Genomic DNA, 24,787 nt, shown 5'->3' on the forward strand with positions numbered 1-24,787 from the left:
ACTTCACTTTTGTTTACATTTTGTGAAGAAAGAAATTGAGCTCATGTCTTCATCTGAGATTTTCAAGTCATTTCCTTGAGTAGTTCTTGGTGCAGCGCCACCACAGGCGAGGAGGTACAGCAGGCTTTTCAATAAATTTGGATCTTTTGACAGCACCGAACCGGACCAAATGTTGCAACTTTAGTTGCCAATCAAACTGAGTCTAACAGACTATCAGGTGTGAAAACACCTGTAAACCATGCTTGAAAGTTTAACCTTTTTTACCTTCTAGAGGTTTAACGATCTGCAGGCGGTCTGGCAGGTAGGACCTAGACCCTCCTGAGGAGCCGCAGGAGTGCCGTGAGCTCCCGTTGGAGTAATTGGTGCCGGTCGATGCAGCTGAGCTGGAGGCCAGGCTGTCGTTTGGTGTCAGGAAGCCGCTGGAGCCGTCGCCCTCCTCGCAGTTTGCCGCCAAAGCGCGGAGTTTCCGTTCTCTCTCCACGTCGAAGAAAGGCCGGTCAGAGGCGTGGCTCTGCTGGCGAGCCGACAAGTTGCGCAAAGCGGTTTCTAGGTCCTGACCTCCGGGTGTGCCTGGCTGACCCAGGCGTTTTGGCCCACTAACACTGTGGGGGAGAAAAACAACGATGACTTACATGAAGTAAAACAAAGTGAGTTTCAGCCACTTCCTGCCACTCTGGAAGCTCACTTGCTGTCCTCTCTCTGAGTGGAGCTGGAGCCGGGCTTGTCCTCCAGGATTAAGCTGGCATTGTCGGAACCGTAGAAGCTGGTCCGAGGGGTGCTGGTGCAACTGGACACGGGGCTGGAGCCCGGTAGTCCTGGTGAGTGACACTGGGACCGCATCCTCCCTGCTTTGTTCGCCACCTTCACTGTTTCAAACACGCGATATGGGTGGTTCCTGCCAGGAGAGACCAACATCGTCACGCATAACCTGCAGCCAACTAATACTTATCACTGAACTATACAAACCATTTCCTGGAAAATTAGGAGTAAAACTAAATAATACAATCGTTATTACAACACAAAAAAAGATACTTTATTTACATAATTCTCTGGGCCGCCCTTCATCCCACACTTGGAGGCGCCACTGCTGCTAAATGCAACTTCTTCTGGTTTTCTATCAGAAATTGCCTTCTTCCTCCTTATTCTCTACAATCGTCACTAAGTCACGTCACTTATTTGCAGAACTTTCTTCTTTCAAGGTCAAATGACAAATCCCTTGCCATTAAAACACACTTAACAAAATAATTTGTGTCATTTTGTGACTTTTGCACTTTTATTTGCCCAACAAAATGTTGTAAAAAATTTGATTACCCAAATGAATCCATCAAAAATAATCAAATTCGGATCTATCATCTTTACCAATATTAACCCCGATCATATTTTGTACTCTTGGACAATCACAAGCGGTGAGAGTGGTTGTTGTTTCTGATGACAGACTCACTTGTACTCTGACGGAGCAGGAGAGTCCAGACCTTTCCGGAAGGTGCCTTCTATCTCTGCAGCCAGAGAGTCCATGGGGAGGACCGAGGCCAGCGCGGTGTACCGCTGCACCGTGCTGTTGGGCAGACTCTTGTTTCGCAGGTTCTTTATGTCCTTCTGTGCCTCGTGCAGCATGTCCTCACACTCAGAGTACTTGTCTTGCAAGTCCTTGAGCTGCAAAATACAAAAATAAAGACACACATTAAATAACTAAGATGAGTTGTTAAGCTGACATTGCAATGACTACAAAACTAGTGAGAAATAAAAAGCTAAAATTTGCATTTTATCTCATTTTATCACATTCACAACTCTGAATGTGATGTTATAGTCCCGAGTTTCCCAAACGTCTCCATGCCATGTCCCCCAAACAGCATTAGCTTCTGGACAGGGACCCCCTTTGCAAAACGACAGACAATGCTACAAAAATGTAAAACATCAACTATTTGAATGTTCTCTCACATTTATTTGCTATTCAATAATTATTACATTCATTTAGCATGAATTCTGCCTTGTACTTTCTGATTTTATGTGATAAATTTGACTGCATGGCAAATAACATTAAATAATTATTTTAGCCTATATTTTATAATAATGACTGAAAAACAGATTACATTAAAAGCTATAATTAAAAAATGTATTATCTTCCCTCCAGCTGTCTGAGGTTCCTCTAGTGCCCCCTGGTGGCCAAACACTTTGAAAAAGACTGCTGTGATTAATTACCTCAGACGTAAATTTTGCCTCCTTCTCTCTGGAGGCACTCAGCTGGTGGTTCAGCGCTTCGTTCTCATGGCCAAGCTAAGGAACAGAAGCAGGTTTTAAAAAGTTTAACATCACAGAACAGAAAGTTAATTTACTTCACTTTTTGGAACCAAAATAAGAAAATAAAAGAATAGGAAAGCTTTGGAGCTGCCAGGAAACAATAATTTCACAGAGGTGGACTGTGAGTTTGTGTTTTTGCGCCTCACCCCTTTGCAGCGGGCCTGCAGGTCGACGAGCTGAGCGAGCAGTGAGCTGATCTCCTCCTGCTGTCTGACGGTGTCCTCCACTTTTCTGGCCAGCTCTTCCGACAGGTCCACCACCTGTTTATTTGCAGACGCTGAAACACACCGGCTTCATAAATACAACTGGAGAGTGAGAGAATGATTGCTCCATCGTTTACAAGTAAACCAGGGAGAAAAACTTACAGAGCTCCTCCACACACACCATCATCAGCTCCTGCTCCTGCTCCTCATAGTTGGTCGTTTCTGTGGAGAGCTCAGTGGCCTGAGAAAACAACATTCTCATATCAATAAAACAACACAATGGTCACTATGAAAAACAGAAAACCTAGATTTTCCTTTTTTTATCTTATATTGAGTTGGAATTTCATTGTGCATACCTCCAATCTCAGTTTGCGGTTCTCTTCCTCCAAACCCTTCAGTTTCTGATTCAGAAAGTCATAATGGACAAAGTTGCTGAGAGAACTGCTGGATTCATTTCTTTTAATTCTGCAGAAAACAAAAAGAAAAAATATTTTAACTTTCAAGAACATCACTTTACACCATGGCAAATTAATGTGTTGCTTTACATAGCATGAAAGAAGACATTTAACTGAGAAACAGATGCTGATGTGTGAAAAATAAAGATGTGTCGATTTGGTTTGATGGTAAAGAACCAGCTTTAAGTTCTTACAGCCAAAAGTTCATTTACTGCCTCCTATGGGCTCCAGAAAGCAAAATGATATTAGAAGTCGACATGCTCAGATTATGAAACCCGCTGTAGTAACTCTGATAATCAATAAAACATCACTTGCTATTACACATACGCATTTCTCAGAGAAAAAAATCAACTTGGATTAACTCCAGATAGGAAGTAAGTTTCTAGAAAGCTAAGCTGGAATCATTAAGAGGATCAGAAGTGCTGCTCTGACGTGTGTTTACTCACAATCAAGCTTGATATATGGAGCAATTCAATTAATTTTAATAAAGCAGGAGAGTTGTGCTACGTTCTATGTCATGTCTTGTGTGAAACACTCAAACATAAACCTGCATAAATCTAAACTTGCACTAAACTACAGGTTTAGTAAGAAAAATTATCTCAAAATGTTCTAGAAATGAAATATTAGATGCATGTTTTGTTCTTGTTCTGCAGCTAGGTCTGAGCCAGCTTGAGACTCTTAGAGTATGTTTTTAAAATAAAGATATTAAAATATATGACATCTTATAGTGGCACTACTGACATTTGCAATGTCGATTTTAACACAACAAATATTAAAATTAGTTGTATGTTTCAAGGGATTTTTGTGCAGAACTTCAAATCTTATTAGTTTACAGCTCTAATCACAACTGTGAGCTAATTAGTCCTGCTGTCTGCACCGGTAGCCAGCCTGGAGCCGACTACTTAACCTACATGTCACTTGTACCTCATTAACTGTAGTTTTTAAACTGTGTCACCTTAATAAGACGGATTGGTGGTACACCTTTAGTTTCCACACTTGACACTCTGTCTTTCTATTTCTTTCCCTATTTTTTTTTCTAAATGAGGGAAACGTGTAGCAGCCTCCTTTGAGCCAGCTGATGAGCAGCAACAAGTCAGGGAGGGGCGACGCTTTGCTACTCAATGCTTTAAATAACCAGAGAAAACACTGGTTACAGCAACACTTTGGCATCTCATTAAAACTGCAGCAACAACATGACTAAGATGTTGTTGCTGCAAAAGTTGCTGTTTCGAAAGGCAACTTTTTGAAGTCTTTGGCCTGTTTTTGCTTGATTCAAGAATGATGCTAATTTGGCTCACCAACAATGTCACCTTTGCTGCAGGCCATACAACCTTTTAATAAAAAGTAAAAAAATGTTGGTATAACACAAAGTTTGTCTTGTATCAGTCATGCTCTTTGGTTACATGGAGCCACAAACTTTCAGCTACAATTACTTCAAAGCACATCCATTCTTTAAACTTCGCACGTCGTGTTTTGCTGTTTTGTTGCCAGATAAAAATATTTCTAAACAAAACAATTTTTTTTTATAGTTTTACATCATATTACGTTAGTCTCTCATCCAAAACGTACACCGAGAAATCACTTAATCTATTACGTTTCTTTTTATGTTTAAAATTTACAGCACTTCATAACTTAGGTTAACAGTTACTTGTTTGTGAAATGAAACGACACTATATGCCTGGAAAATACTTTATTCTCTTAAGTAAAATATTGCATGTTTGGATTATTGCTGATCTGTTAAAATGAAAATCCCAATAAAATTATTTTTGGATTAAAAAAACAAAAAGAAAACATTTTGGCTGCTCATGGGTGCCTTTAATTGACCAACAGGTATTGTAGACTAATCGTCAGCGTGTGTGTAGAGCATGAGTGGATGTGTGTGTTCTTGTGTGTTTCTGTACTCACGGTGACAGGCCCTGAGCGTTCTCCGTCTCCTCTGTGCTGGCGTAGAACTGCAGCAGGTCGTCTCGCATCGACAGCTCATGGCGAAGTTGAGCGATCTAAAGAAATTTTAAAAAGTGTTGTTGATCGCTGAAGCTCAGCAGGATGGGAGTTTTTTGTCTACATTTGTGCATGATGAGGCTCACTACCTCTTCCGTTGCGATTTCCAGCTGTTCGTCCAGCGTCTCATTGCGAGATGTTAGCTCTTGGTTCTGCTTCAGGAGGGACTGTCCGATTCGAGCCGCTAACTCCAGATCCCGCTCTTTCTGCACAGGGATTCACAAACGCGTATATTTTGAATGAGGTTGATTGGGACATGTGAGCCAAAAATTGTGCAAAACAGAGGCTGGGCAGAGAGGACCATATGTCTAATCCTCTGTTAATCCAGTTCATCTGCTGTGTGTCTCTCTTACCTCCTCCAGCAGGTGGGTCACCGCCTTGATGTCATGATACGTCTTGGTGACCTGGCCCACTCTGTCTGAGCACAGCACTGAGGAATGAAGGAGAGGAGGGGAATTTAATGAATGGTGGTAGAAAATGACGCATTTCTGACTGAGGAAATAGCAGAAACTAAAAAATTAACAGAATGAACATTTTATAGCTAAAGGGTATTTAATATGTCCTGTCCCACTGATGTTTTAGGAGCTATACCAAAACATCTCCATGTGGCCCACCATCAACTGATCCTCTTAGCCTGATCCCTCTGAGCCCAGTTAAGATGCCAGTAAAGACATCGCTCCCCTGGACACCAAAATAGCTTCATTCAGCCGACCACAGGGAAAACCTGATGGTGTCCATTTCACCCGGAGACGCAGGGAAAGACGATAACTGGCTACTGACGTGAAAATCTGTTTACATCCTGAACAATGGTTTGTCTTTATTCACTTTAAAGGCATTACAGCGGAACAAGAACAAAAGGATTAATCAATTAGTTGGTAGGGATTTAGCATTGACGTGGACAGGGTTTGGAGTAAAGCCATTCAGGTCCCTATTATTCGTAAGTATTCACAGTTAATTTAAATATTGATTAAATTTTATTGGTGCTGAACGTCCTGCAACCCACTTAATTCCACGAAAGTGTAGCTCATTTTCCAATTAAAAATTTAAGGTATTTCTTCAATATTTCTGGTTATGAAACAAGAAAGAATTAAACCCACTGAAAGTTTTTAAAGTCACATCTATTTTTACAAAGAGGGACATTATCTTACTTTAAAACTAAAGTATTGAGCAAAGGAGTTCATTACAATAATAACTTAATAAACCTTATGAGGCAGAAATATATGTTTTTGAGTAAAGGATCTAGTTATTTTTGATTGAGAAGTGATTTAAATGTACAGTTTGGATGTTTGATTATTGTTCTCCTTTTTGTTTGCTTGATGTTTTTCCTGTCATCTCTACAGAAAATGAGTCTCTTTCCCCTTAAACTTTTCCACTTTTATGCAGCTTGCATGGAAATCAAGCTCAGGTTTGTTTAAATGTTTGCCTTAAACATAAGGTCTGAACATGACATCAAGCTGAACAACATTTGTCAAAAACTGGGCAAAAAGCGTCCAAATTTTCATCAATTTAAATGTAAAACTGGACTTTAAGTGAGAGCAGGAAGCTTACTCTTCTCAGGTGCTGTTTTGCTGTTTGCGATAGTTTATGAAGTACTCAAAATATATTTTCCCACTATAATGAGACTATTGAACCTAAGCATGTAAAAAAAAAAGCACATTATTTTTTAAAACAACTGGACGTGTGAAACATCTTGCTGTAACTGGTTTGTAAAAAATAAAAAACACATTGTTGTAAAAAAACAAAAAAAACAAAGCAAAACCATGAAGTCGCATCAACAACAATCCTTTGAAAGCAGACAGAACTTGAGCAACATTTAAACATCGAGTTTATGACTTTGTGTTTAGTATAGAACAGACCTGAATGTATCTCTGATGGTTCCTTTACTTAAATCAGAAACATTTTCCTTCATTTACAAAGCTCAGATGAACTAACAGGCTTTCTACAAGGTAAAGTGATTAGATTGAGGTTTGATTTGGCCTGGAAATAGTGATTTGATACTGCAGCCATATTCAATCAGCCTAATGGAGAGCGTCCCGGCTACAGCTGCACTAAGTACACCGTCAATGATTAAAATACATCAATAGTCAAGATGATTCAGTGTCAATTTTAGATTATCATTTTCAGTCAGCAACAATAAAACGTTGTAGGACAGTTGGACAAACAATACTGTAAGCCTTCTTTACACCCTTAAAATTGTTCTGCTGATCGGACGAGACGGTTCCCTCTTATGCTGCAGCAAGAAAAAAACGTACAAAGACGCTCAATATCCAAAACAATAGATTTAACTGGATTCATCTTTCATTTAAAGTCTGTTTACACTTGCTTTTTGACTTATACACTAAACACTTAAATATCACAAGAAGAAAACCCCTAAAAATGAAACATTGAAAATTTCATGAAAAATATTCAAAATCCTACTGATTAAAGTATCTCTATTATCCCACTAAAAAAGACAGAGGGTAGACATGTTTGTCCTTTTCAGGGGTGCACTAACAAAAACAACTCTAATGTATTATAAAGGTAGATCCTAAATTATGCAGGATTAAGATCACAAACACAAGTCTTCCTGAGGTCCAAACTCTGAACCGAGACAGAGTCTATAAATTAAGAAAAGCCTAATGAGATAACTGTTCCACTAATCCTATTGTTCTCAAAGTGGATTCCAGCATTTCCTGTGCTAACAAGGCAGCCTGCAGTGGGACACTTGGCTGGCATACACATCTATTCACACACACCCAAAATAAAATCCATTAAGTTACAGAAAATCCATTCAAATTATCTTCCAAAGCCACCAAACAAATAAATAAATGTTTATATTCATCACATTTATATTATTACACACTGGGTTGCATTTTTACAAGTAAAATTTGTTTAGTTCGGGATCCCATTAGGTTTGATGCAGACTAAACACCCCTTCAGGTTCCACCAGGTGAAATCCCTGACCTCTGACCTGCTGACCAGGCTGCCACGCAGCAGAGATAAAGCTACAGGTTTTACAGTGTGGGTGAAGCTAAATCCAAGCAGGTGGTTATCAAAACTGTTACCCTAATACTGTCCCTGCAGATAAACCTCGTTGACTTAGGTGTGCTTATGACGTCTGTTATATTGAGGGGATCAGACAGGCGAGGATGAGAGCCGTTGCAAAAAGAAGAGTATCACTATGGCGAAACTGATCCATTTCCTTAAAAATAAAACGTTAATAATGATTTTTTTTTTAAAACTCTCTTATATAAATATGAGCACCAAGACAAATTCTGAAATTATTTGCGCTCCTCTAATCTGGAACAAACTTTCAAAAAACCTCTATATCTGGGCTAAATGCCCATTTGTTTAGAGCTGCCTTTGGTTAGTAGTTAATGGGACATTGATCATGTGTATTTGCTTTATTCTGATGATGGCATTTGACAAAATATAATGTCTATTGCTTGTTTCATAATTGGTGACTATATGATGTTTTTAAATCACTTTGAGCTGCCTGGTTGCTGAAATGTGCTTTACAAATAAAGACAGAAGGATGTTCATCATGTCTTGGTTTTTGGAGAGCTGCCAGCAGGTTGCAGTATTTTTACCCTCCACATGTCTATTCAGACAAAGGACACCACAGAGAGAAGGACAGAGGAGACTCGGCTGTATTACACCTAAATAATGATGAGAGCCCATTTTAAACCAAAAACATGTGCATTAACTCCCTCAGAGAGGCGGTCAACACCAACTATTGAAGATCACAAAAGAAGTTCAATAAATATATTTAGATATAAAATTTAAATAAAGCAAAGACCTACCTTGGTATTAAAAAGAAAGCTATATAAAATAACCTTCGCTCCTCGATTATCAAAACTGTAATTACTGAAGCACAACTATTAAAACACTGAGTAGGTTGTTTTACTTTTTTTTTCATTCTGAACTACGTTGGGATTTTTGAATGAAAGCTGCAGCAATCAAAAGATGATGTGCCAAATTTACAAACAGCATTTGTTGAGAACAGCTTTACAGTAATGATAATAACTGCTGACACACACAGCTTCGGACTTCTCTGTGCAGCAGCAGACTGTACACACACACACACCCCCACACACACGTATTTATCTCAGTGACCTTCATCAGACTACATGGAAGCATTTTAAAGCTGAATTTATTTTCAAAGCTACCAATAAGTTTTAGTACTCATATATTTAAAGCTACAAAGATCAGCACTACCAGCTTATTTTGAGCTTTTTAATCACTATGAATGATGCGCTCCCAATGAGATCTCTGCACGCTGAACTACATGCACTATTAAGCATTAAAGCCCTTAGATAACAGACCTCAAAACTGCAGCTCACTGTGAACCTCAAGGTACATTATTTACCCCAGTGCTGTTTAAATACATTGAACTGCTTTTTATAATCCTGCATGTTCTGAGCCTCCTGTCCTGCAGTGATATGATCTCTGCACATCACTTCTCTGCAAGCCGCTGTCACGTCGCCCACTGCGACAGCTCACCTTGTGTTACCTCCTTGCAAAGGCTCTCGTTGTTGTTATTGTTGTTGTTGTTATTGCTATTATTGCTGTTGTGGCTGATTTTATCCTCTTCAAGTATTTCCTCCACACAGCTGGACGTGCTCTTGTCGTCTTCCTCCTCCTCGGATGCCGAGGAGCTCCACACCTCCATGGTGACTGCAGAAAAACTCCCCTCTGTCACTTTGTCCATGAGTTAAATCCTCTGGTTTTCCCGTTTTACTGCACGCTGGCGGTGCTGCGACGCGCTGGCTGTGTCTGCTGCATGATTCTGCTGGGTTCTGTGTGAGTCTGTGCGAGGCGTTTTGTGTGAGAGAATCTGAGCTGCTGGGAGTTAATATATAATCCCTCAGAGAGTGCGTGCCATCTGTCGTCATGCCTGCCTCCATTCACCTGGCCACGTTGGACTACCGGGTAGGAAAGGAGAGGGAGAAGCTGAGGAGGGAGCGAAGGACCAATCGAGCTCTGGACCTTTAGACACAAAGGAGGATTTTAATCGTTCTGACCTGGAGCAGTCACAGGAAGATGAGGAAGATGCATATGCAGGTGAAGGAATACTTTGGAAGATGGTGCATTTGAAAAAGGATGCTGCACAAATCCTGCTCTACCCCATGATTTGAGGAAGATGGTATGCTCCCAGAATTCCTGCAGCTGCTCTTCTCTCCTTTCATATGTAACAGAGGAGAGGCTCTGCGTAACTCTGCTGCAGACAGAGACACACCCACAGCGTTCTGGTGGAGGCAGCAGCCTGCACAGAAATTTTACTGATATTAACCTACCAATCCTAATTTAACATTTTCTATACAATTTAAGTATCTGATCTGCTGACTTCAATGAGAGTTCACGAATAAAGATAAAGCAGCTCAGAAACACCCAATGGAGCAGAGGTATTAGAAATCCTATATGGAAGAAAATAAGAATTTTACTAAGAATATGTCTCAATAAATGTGCCAAGTTATTAATAAAAATGGTTCTTAGGTGAGTGAGAGCCTCAAGAGAATGGAGGGTTGTTGTTTTTTATATACATTTGCAGAGATTTTCACATTTTCCGTCCTGAGTTTCTTTTCTAGTCAGGATTTACAAGTATTTTTGGTGAATCTCAGAATTGCTTCCACAGAATTGCAAACACATTTGCCAGTCTGTCAAAAAAAAAAGAAAAAAGAAGAAAAAAACCTAGACCAGACACAGGAGTGTCTAACGATCAAATATTAACCTCCTCATAAACATTTCAGTGACCATGCAGGGTATCAACCTGCAGCCTGCACGGTCACAGACACCACTTTCACCGTCACTGGTGGGACGCCGTGCCGCGTCTTTGCCAGAATACGATTGTTTATTCCAGGTTATACGTTCCTGATACCTTGGGGCTGTGAAACTGATTACTAAAGCAAGATAACTGAAGTTCCAGAGAAACAAATGGTTATAAGGAAGTAATGGACTGAGGACTCTGATCTCAATATCAAAACAACAGGAGTCAGATGCTTCATAAAAAACTAAAAACTACAGTTCCTTCCAAAAGTATTCATTCCTCTTAAGCTTTTTCATATTTTTTATGTTACAACCGCAAACTTTAATGTATTTCTTTGGAAAGTTATGAGAGGCCAACACAAACACTTGAGAAAAAGATGAAAAATGAAAATTGGAAGAATGCATTTGCATTCAGTCTTTGCTCAAATACCCTTAAATAAAAGCCAGTGCAGTAAATTGTCTCTAATAGACACTTAAGAATCCACCTGTGAGTAACTTATTCTCAATATGAACCCAGCTATGAAGGAACAGTCTTGGGAAGTCAAGACAGGAAGAAACTCTTTTTTATTCTTAAGCTTTTCTGTCATCAATGAAGAAACAATGGCTCTTGTCTGGGCACTTCAACATTTTGCTGTGATGAAGAGTTCGCTGCTCCTCATGTGGCCCATAATCCCACCACTATCTTGAACTCCTTCCATTGTCCAAATCACAGCTTAATGCGACAGATTTTGTTTTTACAGTCTTTTCATTTACATACTTGCCACATAATGACTCTGACAACCATGTGGCAGATGCTTTGTCCCTTGATCTTCGGGTGTGTCATCACATTAAGCCCTTTGATCAAACCTCACCTTCCCTAAATGTTAATCTCTAAGTGATTTCTCTAGGTACTGGGGATTGCCAGCATGTCTGTTTTAAAATGTAACAAGTTTGTAGAGTTAACTGGATTATTAGTGGAACCAATTTCTCTAAGAGGGTGGAGGGTGTCTGTGTAAACCCACCACTAGGGGGTCTCTTTCTTTTTTGCTTTTTAGGGGAACCTGCCATTAGTAGTAAGAGATACTCATGGACCTGTTGTCCTCCTGCCTACTCTTCAGTGGTGCTCCTCTGCTCAGAGTGGAGTTGTCTCTGGCCACCTCTAATATTTGGTTTTAGTTATTTTTGCATCTCCAGGCTTTCAAACATTACTGAAAAGTGACACATGTTACTTTTGTACTGCAAAACAAAATCTCACTCAGTTTTTGGTTTAGTTTCTAGTGTAAATATCTTAGTACACTTCAAATAAGACAAAATTAACTTGGAACAAGACCTTACAACCTTAAATATGGGAAAAATGCCTTAAATGTTATTTAACTTTTAACTAAGCTCCCATGTTGTGCTGTAAGTCAGTATACTTGAAATAAGACAAAAGATATTTGCCCTACAAACCAAACATAATTGATAAGATTTTGCGTTTTTCAGTTTGGGTTTATATAAGTAAATTATTTCCTTAAAATATTGTCACCTTGTGTTGTCCCCCATCTGTTTGTTGCAGCAATTAAGCCAAACTTTTACAAATCATTTGGCAATTTATCAATAAATTTCATCTGTTTCACTCTTCAAACATCAACACTGATATCAACAAGGTTTCTTTGTAAGAGGGAAAGTAGGAATGAGCTTTACTTCCTTGTTCAAGGCATCCATATACAACCACCGTGAGTGGCTTACGTGCCTTTAATAAACTTAATATATAACCAGTGAAAACCTGTGAGAAGGACTGGAGGACAACAACCCTGAAGTCTGACCAGAGCCACAATAGATCCATTTATACAGAAGTATGACTTGAGTTAAAATGATTCACAAACAAATGCAAAACCCTTTTAGATATTTATCTACAAAACATTTCGAAACCCATGTGACAATTTCCTTCTACTTCAGTTGTCTGATACGTTTTATGTTGGTGTATGGTTGTAAAGAGAGAAGTGAAATACTTTAGCATGGTTTATTGCTCTGCTTTCTGTTGAACTTTCTTCAGAAATCAAATCATTAAGAAGTGGAGCTATATCCTCATGTTTAATGATGTTACCATTAAACATTCACTCAACACATTCTTACAAATCACTTAGTGATTTATTAATATTTACTTTAATCTGCTTCACTGCTGCAAGTCCAAGCAACAACGCTGAAATCAATAAGATTCTTTGTGAGATGAAAACCAGGAAGGTGCTTTTATTCACAGCATCCGAATAAAAACACCCTGTACGTGCCTTTAATAAACTTAATACATAACCAGGGATTACGTGGTAAAGATCAGACGCTTCATTTACAGTCAACTCCCAAGTGAACAATCAAAACATGCAGCATGATAAAGACAGAGCTCCTTTAGCTGCACTGCATACTCCCACAATTAAAGAGATAGCTGTTGATTTTATGTCACTGAAAAAAATCTTGTCTAATGCCTTCTTCCTTTACATACAACATATTGTATTCAGATTCACTCAGTGCTCTTGTGTGACAATACAGTAGGTCTTAAATTTCAAAAAATCTAATTAAATTATCTAAAATGTTAAATTTGACCACAAATGACTGGCTTTAGCTCATTTCTCAGTAAGGTTTATAACAAAGTTGTGTTGCTGCAATCAAAAGTTTCAAGTTGTCTACTGCAGGTGTAAAATATGCAGACATTAATTAAATGGCTTTGGATTACAATGGTCCACATGATGAACTAAAACAACCTAATTCACCAGCAGAGGTAAGCTCTAAATATAATACTACACTTTAAAAATTTGCAAATTAATTGTGATAGATGCAATTTTACTTTAAACAGTAAAATTATTCCAATTATTCTAGCCCTAAGATGTTGCTGAATTCCAGTTGCCAACTAAATTTGCTCTAGCAAAACTAATGCACAAGTTCATTTACTAAAGCTGCTGTAGGTAAAGTATAACATTTTTTATTTTTTTTTACATATTTGCTAAATCTGCCATATGTCCTGTCAGCATAATATAAGACAGATAATGTGTGGAAAAACAATCTAGTGCCTCTGTTTCTCCTTGTAGACCTGCTGCCATCTGCAGCAATTCACCGCCCCCAGTCACACACAACCAATCAGAGCCAGGAGGAGGGTCTTAGCGCTGTCAAACAACCTCAAGGACACACAATAAGAAAAAACACTTAAAGGCCATGTCACTCTAAAAAGGAAATCCACTACCATAAATGGATAACACATTGTCCTCTTGAACAACAAGCTGACTGTCCACTGTTGTGCGACAGCTACTATTATGAAGATAAATCTCAAAAAGGCCTTTTCTAATTTTAATATGCTGAATTTTCTGCATTGAAGAAAGTTTAGAGAGAAAGTGCTTTAATTTAGGTTGTAAAATTTAAGACATGTGCTTTTAGTTTTTACAGAAAACACTTTTTTTAAATAAAAGATGTTAAATTTAGGCATGCATTTCAGAATGCATTAGTCTCTTCTACTTTTAAAACATTTGTAAAATCTTTTCCTGTCAACTTTTTTAAGGACTTACTTACTCTATCGTACTTTTAGTTACTAACCTAGAAGTTTGTTCTCATGCAAAATATTAAAAATTGTGGAAATTTTGTCATACATGAGCCTGATGCCTCAGGTTCTCAGTAAACCATCAGTTACACAAAACAAGTGTGACAAGACTCATTTCAGTGCCTAGTGGTAAAAATAAAATGCAAAGCACAAACAACAACAGGGAAACAGGATACCAGAGGATTCAGTCGCACTGACAAACACCACCATATGTCCCTTGGCTAAATAATTCAAACAGAAGCACAGTGTGGTGCAATGTGCATCAATCAGATTAGTCTGTCCTGGTTCTGATAGCAACATGTGGTTGGGACAATCTATTGGGTGTTAAAAGGACATACCCCTACAATCTCACTAAATCCTCACTATAAGCCCATTTCCTTAGTGGACTATTTTCCACAAAAACAAGTGATTCAGGCCTTTAGTAAATCTATTCAGATTTCCTAAAGGTCTTGATAAAATCTGATTTAACAAACTGTGAAAAGCCCAACAAAGAAGGGTCAGGTCACTGAAAATGGTCTTAAAAGTTATGGATTAACTACAATCTGCAGGTAAAAACAACAAATATGAGTTGCTGTATTTGTACATTTCACTCTGTATAAATCAAGCCCCTTTATTTTAAAGAAAAGAGTCTTTTACTAAAGCATTTTTTACATAATGGACATCGGATTGCTAAAATGTACATAAAGAGCACCTGACCTTTTGCCACACATCCGTTCATCACCCTACAAAGTCTAGACAACCAATGAATCTAAAAATAAACCATCTCAGGGTGGCTGCAGCAGTCGTCATGCCAACCCTGTCATCATGATGTCAGAGCGGCCATCGGGATCCGCAGTCTGCTCGCCTTCAGCATAAACTGCTTAGAGCGGCAAGGAACAGTAGGGTAATTGGCTTGATGGCATTTGACATCAATGACTTCAAAATGAAGCACTTATCCTGGAGGTGTGAGATCGGAAAAGAGCTCAAAACAAAACATGGAAGTTTGTTTTTTATTTCAAACTAAATCACCTAAGACTTAATTAAGAAATGGGAGGGACGCTTGTTTTAGAGCAAATCTTTCTAAAAAAAAAAAAAAAAAAACAATCATTAAATTCTATTTCGTCATGTGAGATGTTCATTCATGTATGTTATTCAATGATGCAACATGATCAATTTAAATTAAATCATTATTTAGTGTGAAGATGCCATCTGAAGATGCCGATCAGATATTTGTGATCTGTGTGTTGATGCCAAGCTTCATTCTGTAGTTAAACAGTTAATTATTAGTTTCAATTAATTAAGTCACATAGAAGAGTTTTTAAGCAAAAATTGTGTGTTTAAGTTCATTAAGTTGGATCTCAGTTTCATTTAAGGTCAGACTTTGACTAGGTCATTCCAAAATCTTTCACTAATCAGCTCATTGTCCTGCTGCATAAAGCAAGCCAGCTGAAGATTGAACCAGACCTTGTGCAAAAGTTTTTAGTGAATTAAATAGGAGTGATTTACCCAGCTCTGCAGTAAAATGCTTTGAAAGAAAATATGATCTGAAAATAAAAATATATGAATGTTTGACATTAGATCTTAAAAGGATATTATTTTCTTAATCCCGAGACCTCATCTGCCTCACATCACACAACATGTAGAAAACCAGCAGTACTCACAGAAATATTTGAAGGTCTCTTCAATCTGTTCATAAGTGAGTCCCAGTACGACCACTGGTGGCACCAGAGGGGTGTGCAGCCAGTCGTCACTGTCATATCCAAACACGGTGTCTGCTCTTAGGGTGTACTTGGGCTGACCTTCTGACAGCAGACTCACTATCTCCAGCTCCGGCAGGTTTGAGCAAAGGTCTGAGCGCGCCGAGGGTTTGGGGGATTCATGAATGTGCAGGTTCAGGAATGTGGGAAGAAGAAAAAGAAAGCGACATTAAAATTAACAACAGAGTTGATGTGTCAGCCATGCAGCTGCACTGCCCTCTAGTGGTTAACGTATAGATTTATTGCACTCCATTGTTATTGTTTGTAGAGTCATGGTTTGAGGTTTGGAAGTGAGAAATGATGCAAATGTTGCATCTTTTTGTCCTTGCAGTCCACATGGTTCTTAGCTTTCTGTGCAAAATGCATATTGTTTTTGTTTGTCACTTCATTTCAGTATCATCAGCAGACAAGAGTGAAAGATTAGCAATGAATCAGTGTCAACATTAAAAATGGCCTTACATGTAAAGTTAAGGTTACCTTACAGGAGAAAAATTTTTTAACACATTATTTAAACAGGATTGATGGACTGGAGAAAATTCAGAACATACAACAAGCTCCAGGATCTTCTTTTAAAAGTGTAACAAACCCTAAATCAATTTCTTGTTTTGCTGATAAACTATCTAAATAAGTTATTTTGGGCTCGATCTTTATGTTTCTGTATGAATTTTGACATTTTTGTGTAAGTTCGTTTAGTCCCGCATCATTTTGCATAAAAACCAACCTAAAGAGTGCTGGCTTCCAGAGGTTGACCGCTGCCTAAGCAGTTGAATTTTCCTGCTAGTTATAAACAGTATGGCTTTTCATCACACAGCCCAACATTCTGGTATAAAATAACCTCACTCTCACTCAGATTATGAGGATGATCATATCCACGAGTTACTTCCCATCAAAGACACTTGACTTACAGTAAAACCAGGAAAACACAACAATGAATGAAGTCAAGAAAGTGTTGATAAACTTCAAGAACTGAGACAAGAATGAATCAATATCAGTGATGTTTTTGTTTATCTCCAGAATGTCAAAGTGAACTGAAGAAGCTATGAAGGATTACACTGTAAATATTGACCTTTGGCATAAATTTGACATATATTCACCAATTGTAGCCTTTAAATTTATTAATTTCTTCTTAGGTATCCAGTAAAGACAAGTACAAAAACCTAAACATACAAATGTTTGGCCATTACTGCCTTTTAAAATAAAACAGTGTACCTGTTATAGTGGACGCATCGTGGTGGGACTGCTGCGCCGAGCCACAGACGTTCCTGGGTGTAGAATGCTGCAGAGGCTGGGAGTCACCATCCAGGGCGACCGGTGCCTCTCTCTGCCCCTCATTGGGGTAGAGGGCTGACTGGGAGTCCAGATGGGCCTGTGGATGCCAGGAGGGAGGAGAAAGACGAGCCAGAGGAGGTGAGGAAGGAGAGGACGCAGGGTGGGACAGCTTGCCTCGGGGTGGAGGGTTCAGGGTGAACAGGAGCTTAAAGCTGGGCGTCCTGTTGGTGGCTTAGGGGCCAAACAGAGACATGAAGGTCATTGGAGCCTCTGTGAACCTGCAGGTGAAGCCTAAGCAGGAAAGGCCAAGAGAAGAAAGAGACCAAACAAAGACGAGTGATTAGAACACATGAATGTAGATACTGGACTCTTCTACTTTTGAGAATAACTTTCTAGTTTCAATTTTGCATAACGTCAAACAAAAAGAAGAAAAATAAAAAAAAATCAAACACTCGTTAAACATTAAGACCCAAGACCCTGTATTACAGAAAATAGACCACTGGCATAAGTATATATTGTCTTTTATTTGCTTTCAATTTAAACCGTTTAATAAACTCACTAAAGGAGAAAAAGCAAAGTATGATACACGCCTGCAGTCACTACAGTTGAGTTGATAAATTGCTTTTTTCTCCTTTCTTACAGCTCATTCTAACATTTCATATTTAAATAATCAAACAGCATTAACAATGATTATATTAAAAAATATATTCTTAGTGACTAAAAGTTTAATTACAGAACAGCGCAGTCTCCGATTCTTCTGGAGAAAAATTACTGTATTTTAGTTGTTATAAAAATACAATTCTGGATAACTGAATATAACTTGTTCTTTATTTCTGTTATTTTTTCTATTATACTTCTCATGAGATATGAACTGTAACCAACTATAACTTATTCGACTTGCACCAGGCATTATAAAACAAGTTCTTGCTGTGATTCTGGTCCAAGCCACTCCGGATATTTATGGAACTTTTATTAATATGAGGCATCGTTTTAATAATAAAACAAGTGTTTTCACTTTGAGTGAATGTGTGTTTTTACTCCAATGTTTCCTTACAGTGTCGTTTACTGTTAAAGGTCTAAGTTTTTGGGTCACAAAGATAGAGTTACAACAGCCTGGAGCCACAGAGATCAGGTTCTTCAGGAGAACATTTCACCACTATAAACACAATGCAAAGACAGGCGAACAATAATTATACACAAAACATTTGCTGCCTGGAGCTACAGCCATTGTTACAACAGTGAAGATCTTCTCTAGGGGTCCAAAACTGAAGCTAAAGCCTTTGGAACCAAGGATTTTAAGATGTTAATTAGATTTTTTAGTTTTTTATGAAGGCTTTGAAAATGTTTTTGCTGTTTTTTTTAAACCGTGGTGTTTTCACTCAAATTCTTTCTCCCACCGGCGCATTAAGAAGCCGTGCCCACCTTTTGGACCCCTCTGTTCTCACCCAGTTTAAACAGCTGAGAACTCAGCCGTGTTTTATTATTAAAACGATGCCTCATATTAACCAAAGTTACATAAAGGCTTGAAGCTCTGCCCAGGCCAGTAACAAAAGGACACTTGATAGCTCGACCCAGTTATTGCAGTCAATAAAACATGCTGACCGGAGGGTAAAGGCCTAATTACAGCAGCTGCCGTAAGGCTATCAGGGTACATACATACACATGCATAGGCACATGACAATTGAAATACAGCTGTCAAGATTCATTTTAACTGTATTTAATTCCCCACTATCTCTACGTATCAATATCAGTCGTGCAGAGGCTCTTTTTGCTTCGTCACTCCTGGCCTCCGTCTTAAATACTTTCAATCAGCTGAGTGTTCCTGCTTGTGGCCAACACATCCCCATTAATCCTGTCTCCCCCAAGCGAGGTCTGACAACCGACACCACACAGATTTAGGCTCTTGCATCACTCTGATCTTTCTGTATGGAAGTCTGAAATGACTCTGGGTAAATAACTTCCAAATTCATATCATGCGATTAACCCCAAAAGTGGAAAATGCCTAATCCTTTCAGGTCAGCAGCACAAAGTCAGCTTTGATTTAGTGATTGGTAACCATTGAGGATGATTCAATAAAAACGCAGCCAAATGAGAAGTTAAACTATCAGTCCCTTAAGGGTGAGAAGAAGGGATACGCTACAAAAAACACAAAATCTTACCAAGTATTTTTGGTCTAGTTTCTAGATCAAGTATCTTAATGCACCTGAAGTATGACAAAACTAACAAGTTCAGCATGACATCAGAGCTTGTTTTAGGTCAATAATACCTTGATACTGATTTTTAAAAAGTACTAGATGTAAGTGAAATAGTACCATTTGAATGAATATCATCACTATTAAGCTCATATTTCTTTCTGAAAAGTTACATGTACGTTAATATGCTTGAAATAAGACAAAACTAAGATATTTATACTAGAAACAAGACAAAAAATACACAAAATTGTGTGTTTGCAATATATAAGTTATTAGACATTTAGCAATTCTTTGCAATCCTGTTTTTTTACCCTTCTAGGCAGGACACCAGAAGAAAAAGTCAGTGGAGTAATCATGTAGGACGCAGAAAACAAAAGAGCTCCAGAGAAGATTAGTGCAGCAACCTCAAAATGTGGAAGCTTAAAATGCCAACAAGGAGAAAAGCATGTCCCACAATAAGGCTTTAATTTTTTTACATAATATTAATTAATGCATCAGTTGCAGGATGGAGTGGTTCATGGAGTTGGTCTGAAGTCATATCAGAGCTGAACCTGTGAAAAACAAGCAGCAAAGCCTGCCGCTGACCTTGGAGTGTGAACCGGAGCAGCGGCGCTGTAGAGCTCTGCACTGGTTCTCTGAGCAAACAATGCCCTTCTAGGAGGGTGTGTACGTGAGCCCAGGCACACAGACAGAGACGCAACCATGGGGGGGAGGGAGGCCAGGACGCATGCATTCAAGGACTGTCAGGTGCCATTAAGGACTTTTTAATTCACCGTTCTTACTGGAAATTTACAAAGTCTGCATGCTAAGAAATCAATTTACTTCAACCTCTTAGAGACAGAAAGGTCGTCAAACTCTGACAACAACAAAAGGTGATTCATCTTAAAACTAAATCAAAATGATCTTCAGTTTGTGGAAAATTGAGGTGGTTTATCTTCAGAGTACTAAAAAACTATAAATGTTAATTTTATTACTGTATTTCAACATTTAACTTCATATAAATAAGTAAATTAGCAAACTCATTTATCTCATCTGCCCTGTAGCTGATAACCTTTGAACATGTTTACACTCTCTTGACCTTCCCTTGACTACTGTGGACATGTTACTCCAGTGAGTCAAACCTTACAGCCCAGTGTCCTGGACAAGTCTTCCTTTAAGTTAATGATGAATTTAATTTAATTTTATTTAATTTAATAAATCTTCCCACTTTTCCAAAAAGACCAAGTGGGTGGAGTGAATGGGAACATGTCCCATCAAAAGATTCTGCCACCTGTGCTTTGTTTGCTGAGGGTCACAAGCCAAAAAGGTTGAGAACCATTGACTTAATGTTTAACAAAGTAACAAGAAACACTTGGCAAAGCTGTCACACATTGTAGATTCTCATCTTCCAACCAAGACTAACACTTATCAAACAAGTCTGTTTAGCACATAATTAGCACTGTTACACTTTAATAAGAATGATAAAATCACAATTTAGGACAGATATAGCATCTGATCAACAGATTGAAACCGAACAGCTCCTGCAGTAAGAAGGCTTGAGCTGGTTTTTAAAGGTGAAGCCCAGTTTCCATCTGAACAACGAGGTTCTATTGAAAAAGTCGCTTTAGGTTGACGTTGTGGGATTTAAACAACTTGTAGTTTCCAAATACATTCACCACTTTACCGCCTCTTCACCTTTTCAAAACATTTTCATGCTGAATAAAACAAAATGTATTTCAGGGACGGATATCCTGAATCCATGCTACCTGAATAATTCGTTAACATTAATTGCAGTCTAAGCAATTTGTCAGAATATGCATATTGCACACAGAGGTGTTGAGATATAATATGCAGCTGATGATGGTATATCTCATAGATAGTGTAGTATATTCATATAGAACAGATTTTAAGCTATTTAGGATTTCTAAAACAAACAGGATACTTTTTTTTCCACCAGTGATACTAGATTAACATGCAGAATCTCACTTTACTCTGAGAAAATTGTGATTCTCCATTTAGCAAGATTAAGCCCAAACAAACTTTTAAACAGTGATGAATGCTATACTGACACTAACAATTTGGTCACTTTTTAACATATTCATAACAACCTGACAAGTAAAACTGGCCCAATATAAATAACCGATGTTTATCTCCATCTTATTGTCATCTGTATGTGTTTCGGTAGGATGTTGGCCATGTGGTGTTTTTTTGGGCATGTGATGCTGATAGTTCAGCAGTGGAGGATTATGGGCCGTTTACCTGAAGCCATAACAGCAAGATTGATATCTGATCTTGATATCGGCTCTGATTTTCATACCAGTGGTTCCCTGCTTTAAAAATATTCAAGAAGTAGCTGTTGGCTTGACTCACTAATAAATTCTCCTTGATTTTTTAAAATTGAAATCTGCAGATCCGTCTTCTAGATAGCATTTATTGTCATTGAACAGAATTCAACGAAAGGTGAAGGTGAAAGGTGAAATACTAATTTCTCAGTGACTTGCAGTCGGGGGGAGGCAGGTGAGACAATGCTTCACCTGTCATCACAAGTAAAATGCTATCAGAAAATTAAAATGCAGTAAAGGCAACAGGTGATCTTCCTCCACACAATAAAAAGACTTCAAACCAAACTGAAAAATACAAGAAATTGAGTCAGCAAAGAACTGATATAGATCAACTCTCCTCCTTGGTGAAGAAACCAGATTTTTGTCTAGTCTCTTATTGTTAAATCTTAATCTTAACTTCTGCAGCAGTGAGGCCTGAAGCACCTGAGATGTTCTTGGTTCTTTAGGTTCCTCTTTTACATTGTAGGGCCATGTTGGTTTTAACCATTGATTATTTGAAAACTGCTTTTTGAGTTTTTCTACTATTAAAATTTGTTTTATGATACGAGTCATCTAATTGATGGTAACGCCTCAAGGCAGCAAATGTTTTTCACTCCACTGTATTCAAAAAACAAAATGGGGAAAAACCCTGAACAGGATTAACAGCAGCAGTTACAGTTTTTCTGCTTTAAATCCTTTGGAATCCAAACAAACTCCAGCATGAGCCGCGGCTGAACCTGTACGCCTTGAAACAACAACAAACATGTTCAGTGCAACTGAGGAGCTTCATTACTTCTGAAGTCTGAAAGGTGAGACAAGAAAATACTCATGAAACAACAAAAAAGAAACTTTTAACCATAGTTAGATTGGAAAATCAGTAATTTGAGTTGGTGAAGTTATTAACAGTAACAGTGCATCTTAGGTAGCCCATTACACCCACCCATTTAAGGGGCAGGTTGGTGTACAATCAACCTTTTTGAGATTTATAGCATGTTATAATGTTATTCTCTCATCATAATTATACTTGGAGTGTTGCTTTGATTATTTCAAGCATGTTTGAGAACTCCTTTAATCTCCCTTAGGAACCATACAGGCATGCCTAAACGCTTGCTCCCACAAAACCTCACCTATTTCCACACAGTCTGCTTCACAGAGCACCTTCCTCTACTCAGTCCCTTCAGACTAGCGGCAGCAGCAATTAGCGAATACCTGGTGAAACTGACAGTGTGCTGAGCTTATCATACAAATTACTTCTCAGTCCAATGCTCATAAGATTTATGTTAAAGGCATACTGGAGGAACATTGTTGTGATGACGTGAAGGCAGAGTGATGGAAACAGCAGGAGCTTCTTAAAGACAGGTTCAATTTCAAGGTGTCAAATTGCAAAGTGAAATTTCTTTTAAGTCGTGTTTGATATATACAGAATTTGTATAATAACTGAAGGTAACACCGTTACTTGAATGTGCCATAAAATGAAATACATAATACCACAGATAAATAAATACACATATACACACACAATATATATGCTTGTATATATCTATGTTTATTTGATCTTTTTAGCTTAAAGTGTGAAAGACAGACAAAATCTTTAATAAATAATTCTAAACTTTCTGCTGTTTTTTTAATTACCCTTATTTAACCAACCTTTAAAAATCAACCAATATCCTCAAATGATCCTGAAATAAATATTTGTTCCTTATCAGTCAGTAACAATGATCCAACAGTTCGTCTGCAATATGCTTTAGTGACCAGATAAGACGTGCATAAGCTCACGACTGCAGTGCACCACAAAAAAATCCCCACACGGCAGCCTGATTAGACACAGATCACAAGACGTTTATAGTGCAATTGAAGTGCAGAATATTGTTTGACAAGAGTTGAAGCTGTATCTGTGTTGCCAAGAAACCCGAACGCTTCATTGCTCCGATTATGAAGAACATCTCAGAATTTAACTGCACCTCAACCATATAATGAGACACAAATAAAAAATAAAGTTAACAGGAACAAGCCAAACTACAAAATTTTAGGCTTCAGTTAAATATTCATTTATGATGTTTTTATCAAAAACATAATAAATAAATAAATAAACAAACAAATAAATAAAAGTATAAGTCAGATGGGTCAAAATGAAACTGGCGTATTCAAGCTGACATCATCATATCTGAGGGACCAATCTCCTCTGTAGCCACCTTTAAATTACAAGAACCGTTTGGTTAATCATTTGTTACCTACGCTTCCTACAAGGTTTCCAGAAGGAAGTCGTTACATTGATATTCCTCCTAACCATACTCCAATGAGAGCAAAGGTCTGGTGGCGTTTTCAAGTTGGCAGGAAGAGGAAATAGAGGCTGAATCATCTCATCACGTGGCTATAGATCAATGTCATGCAACATAGGCGAGTTGTAAAATAATATCCACAACAATCTGATGCATTATTAATAATGTATCTGTTTAAAAATGAAACTTGTCAAACAAAAAGCATCAATTAAAAAAGAGCCTAAATACAATAGGTTTAAGTAATTAAGAAATGATTAAATTCTGTGTATTCTAATGCAATATAGCAATTGTCAATGTTTATTCTTTAGTTTATCTAAAATTAACAGAGAGGTTAAACAGGGATAAAACTGAAAAAAGAGCATGGGAAACAACAGAAGAGTTTACTGAGAGCAGGAATGTCACCCTGACAACTGGCAGAGCTAAATCTGGACAGCGACTCCACGTGAAAGGAAAGTGGTCTCAAAAACCTAAATACCAAGACGTTCACCCTTCTAAAGAGAAATACACTCAACCTGCAGGGGGTAAATCCTATTTATAGTTTTAAAAAACCCTACAGCTTCACCATGCTGATCCATGAGATCTGGCCAAAGAAAATAAAACTTCTCTTAACCAAGTTACTGACCTTTTAACCACAAAATGAAACTGCCAGCTCAAAAGATGTAACTTAAATAATTAATTTTTATCTTAAGTTGAATTTTCATCTAAGCTGTCCAAAGTCCAGGCTCAAAAGGTAAGCAGGGTTTACAGTTTCAATGTCAATTTGGGCAC

At 38.2% G+C, this 24,787-nt stretch overlaps 1 protein-coding gene across 1 annotated transcript in view; it reads right to left on the reverse strand.

Annotated features, from left to right (window-relative positions):
• The window catches only part of hap1 (huntingtin associated protein 1), a 35,872-nt gene that overhangs the window by 4,976 nt on the left and 6,109 nt on the right, over window positions 1-24,787 (reverse strand). The window contains exons 2-13 of the mRNA XM_028018775.1: window positions 17,189-17,479; window positions 15,884-16,072; window positions 5,311-5,387; window positions 5,047-5,163; window positions 4,862-4,956; window positions 2,858-2,966; window positions 2,664-2,742; window positions 2,445-2,575; window positions 2,200-2,274; window positions 1,442-1,653; window positions 686-895; window positions 265-602 (exon numbers count right to left, since the gene is read on the reverse strand). Of these exons, the coding sequence (XP_027874576.1) occupies window positions 265-602; window positions 686-895; window positions 1,442-1,653; window positions 2,200-2,274; window positions 2,445-2,575; window positions 2,664-2,742; window positions 2,858-2,966; window positions 4,862-4,956; window positions 5,047-5,163; window positions 5,311-5,387; window positions 15,884-16,072; window positions 17,189-17,479 (1,923 nt within the window). The remainder of the gene's footprint in view (window positions 1-264; window positions 603-685; window positions 896-1,441; window positions 1,654-2,199; window positions 2,275-2,444; window positions 2,576-2,663; window positions 2,743-2,857; window positions 2,967-4,861; window positions 4,957-5,046; window positions 5,164-5,310; window positions 5,388-15,883; window positions 16,073-17,188; window positions 17,480-24,787) is intronic.

This window comes from Xiphophorus couchianus, chromosome 5 (assembly GCF_001444195.1).
Source record: "Xiphophorus couchianus chromosome 5, X_couchianus-1.0, whole genome shotgun sequence".
In the NCBI taxonomy this organism is placed as follows: Eukaryota; Metazoa; Chordata; class Actinopteri; order Cyprinodontiformes; family Poeciliidae; genus Xiphophorus; species Xiphophorus couchianus.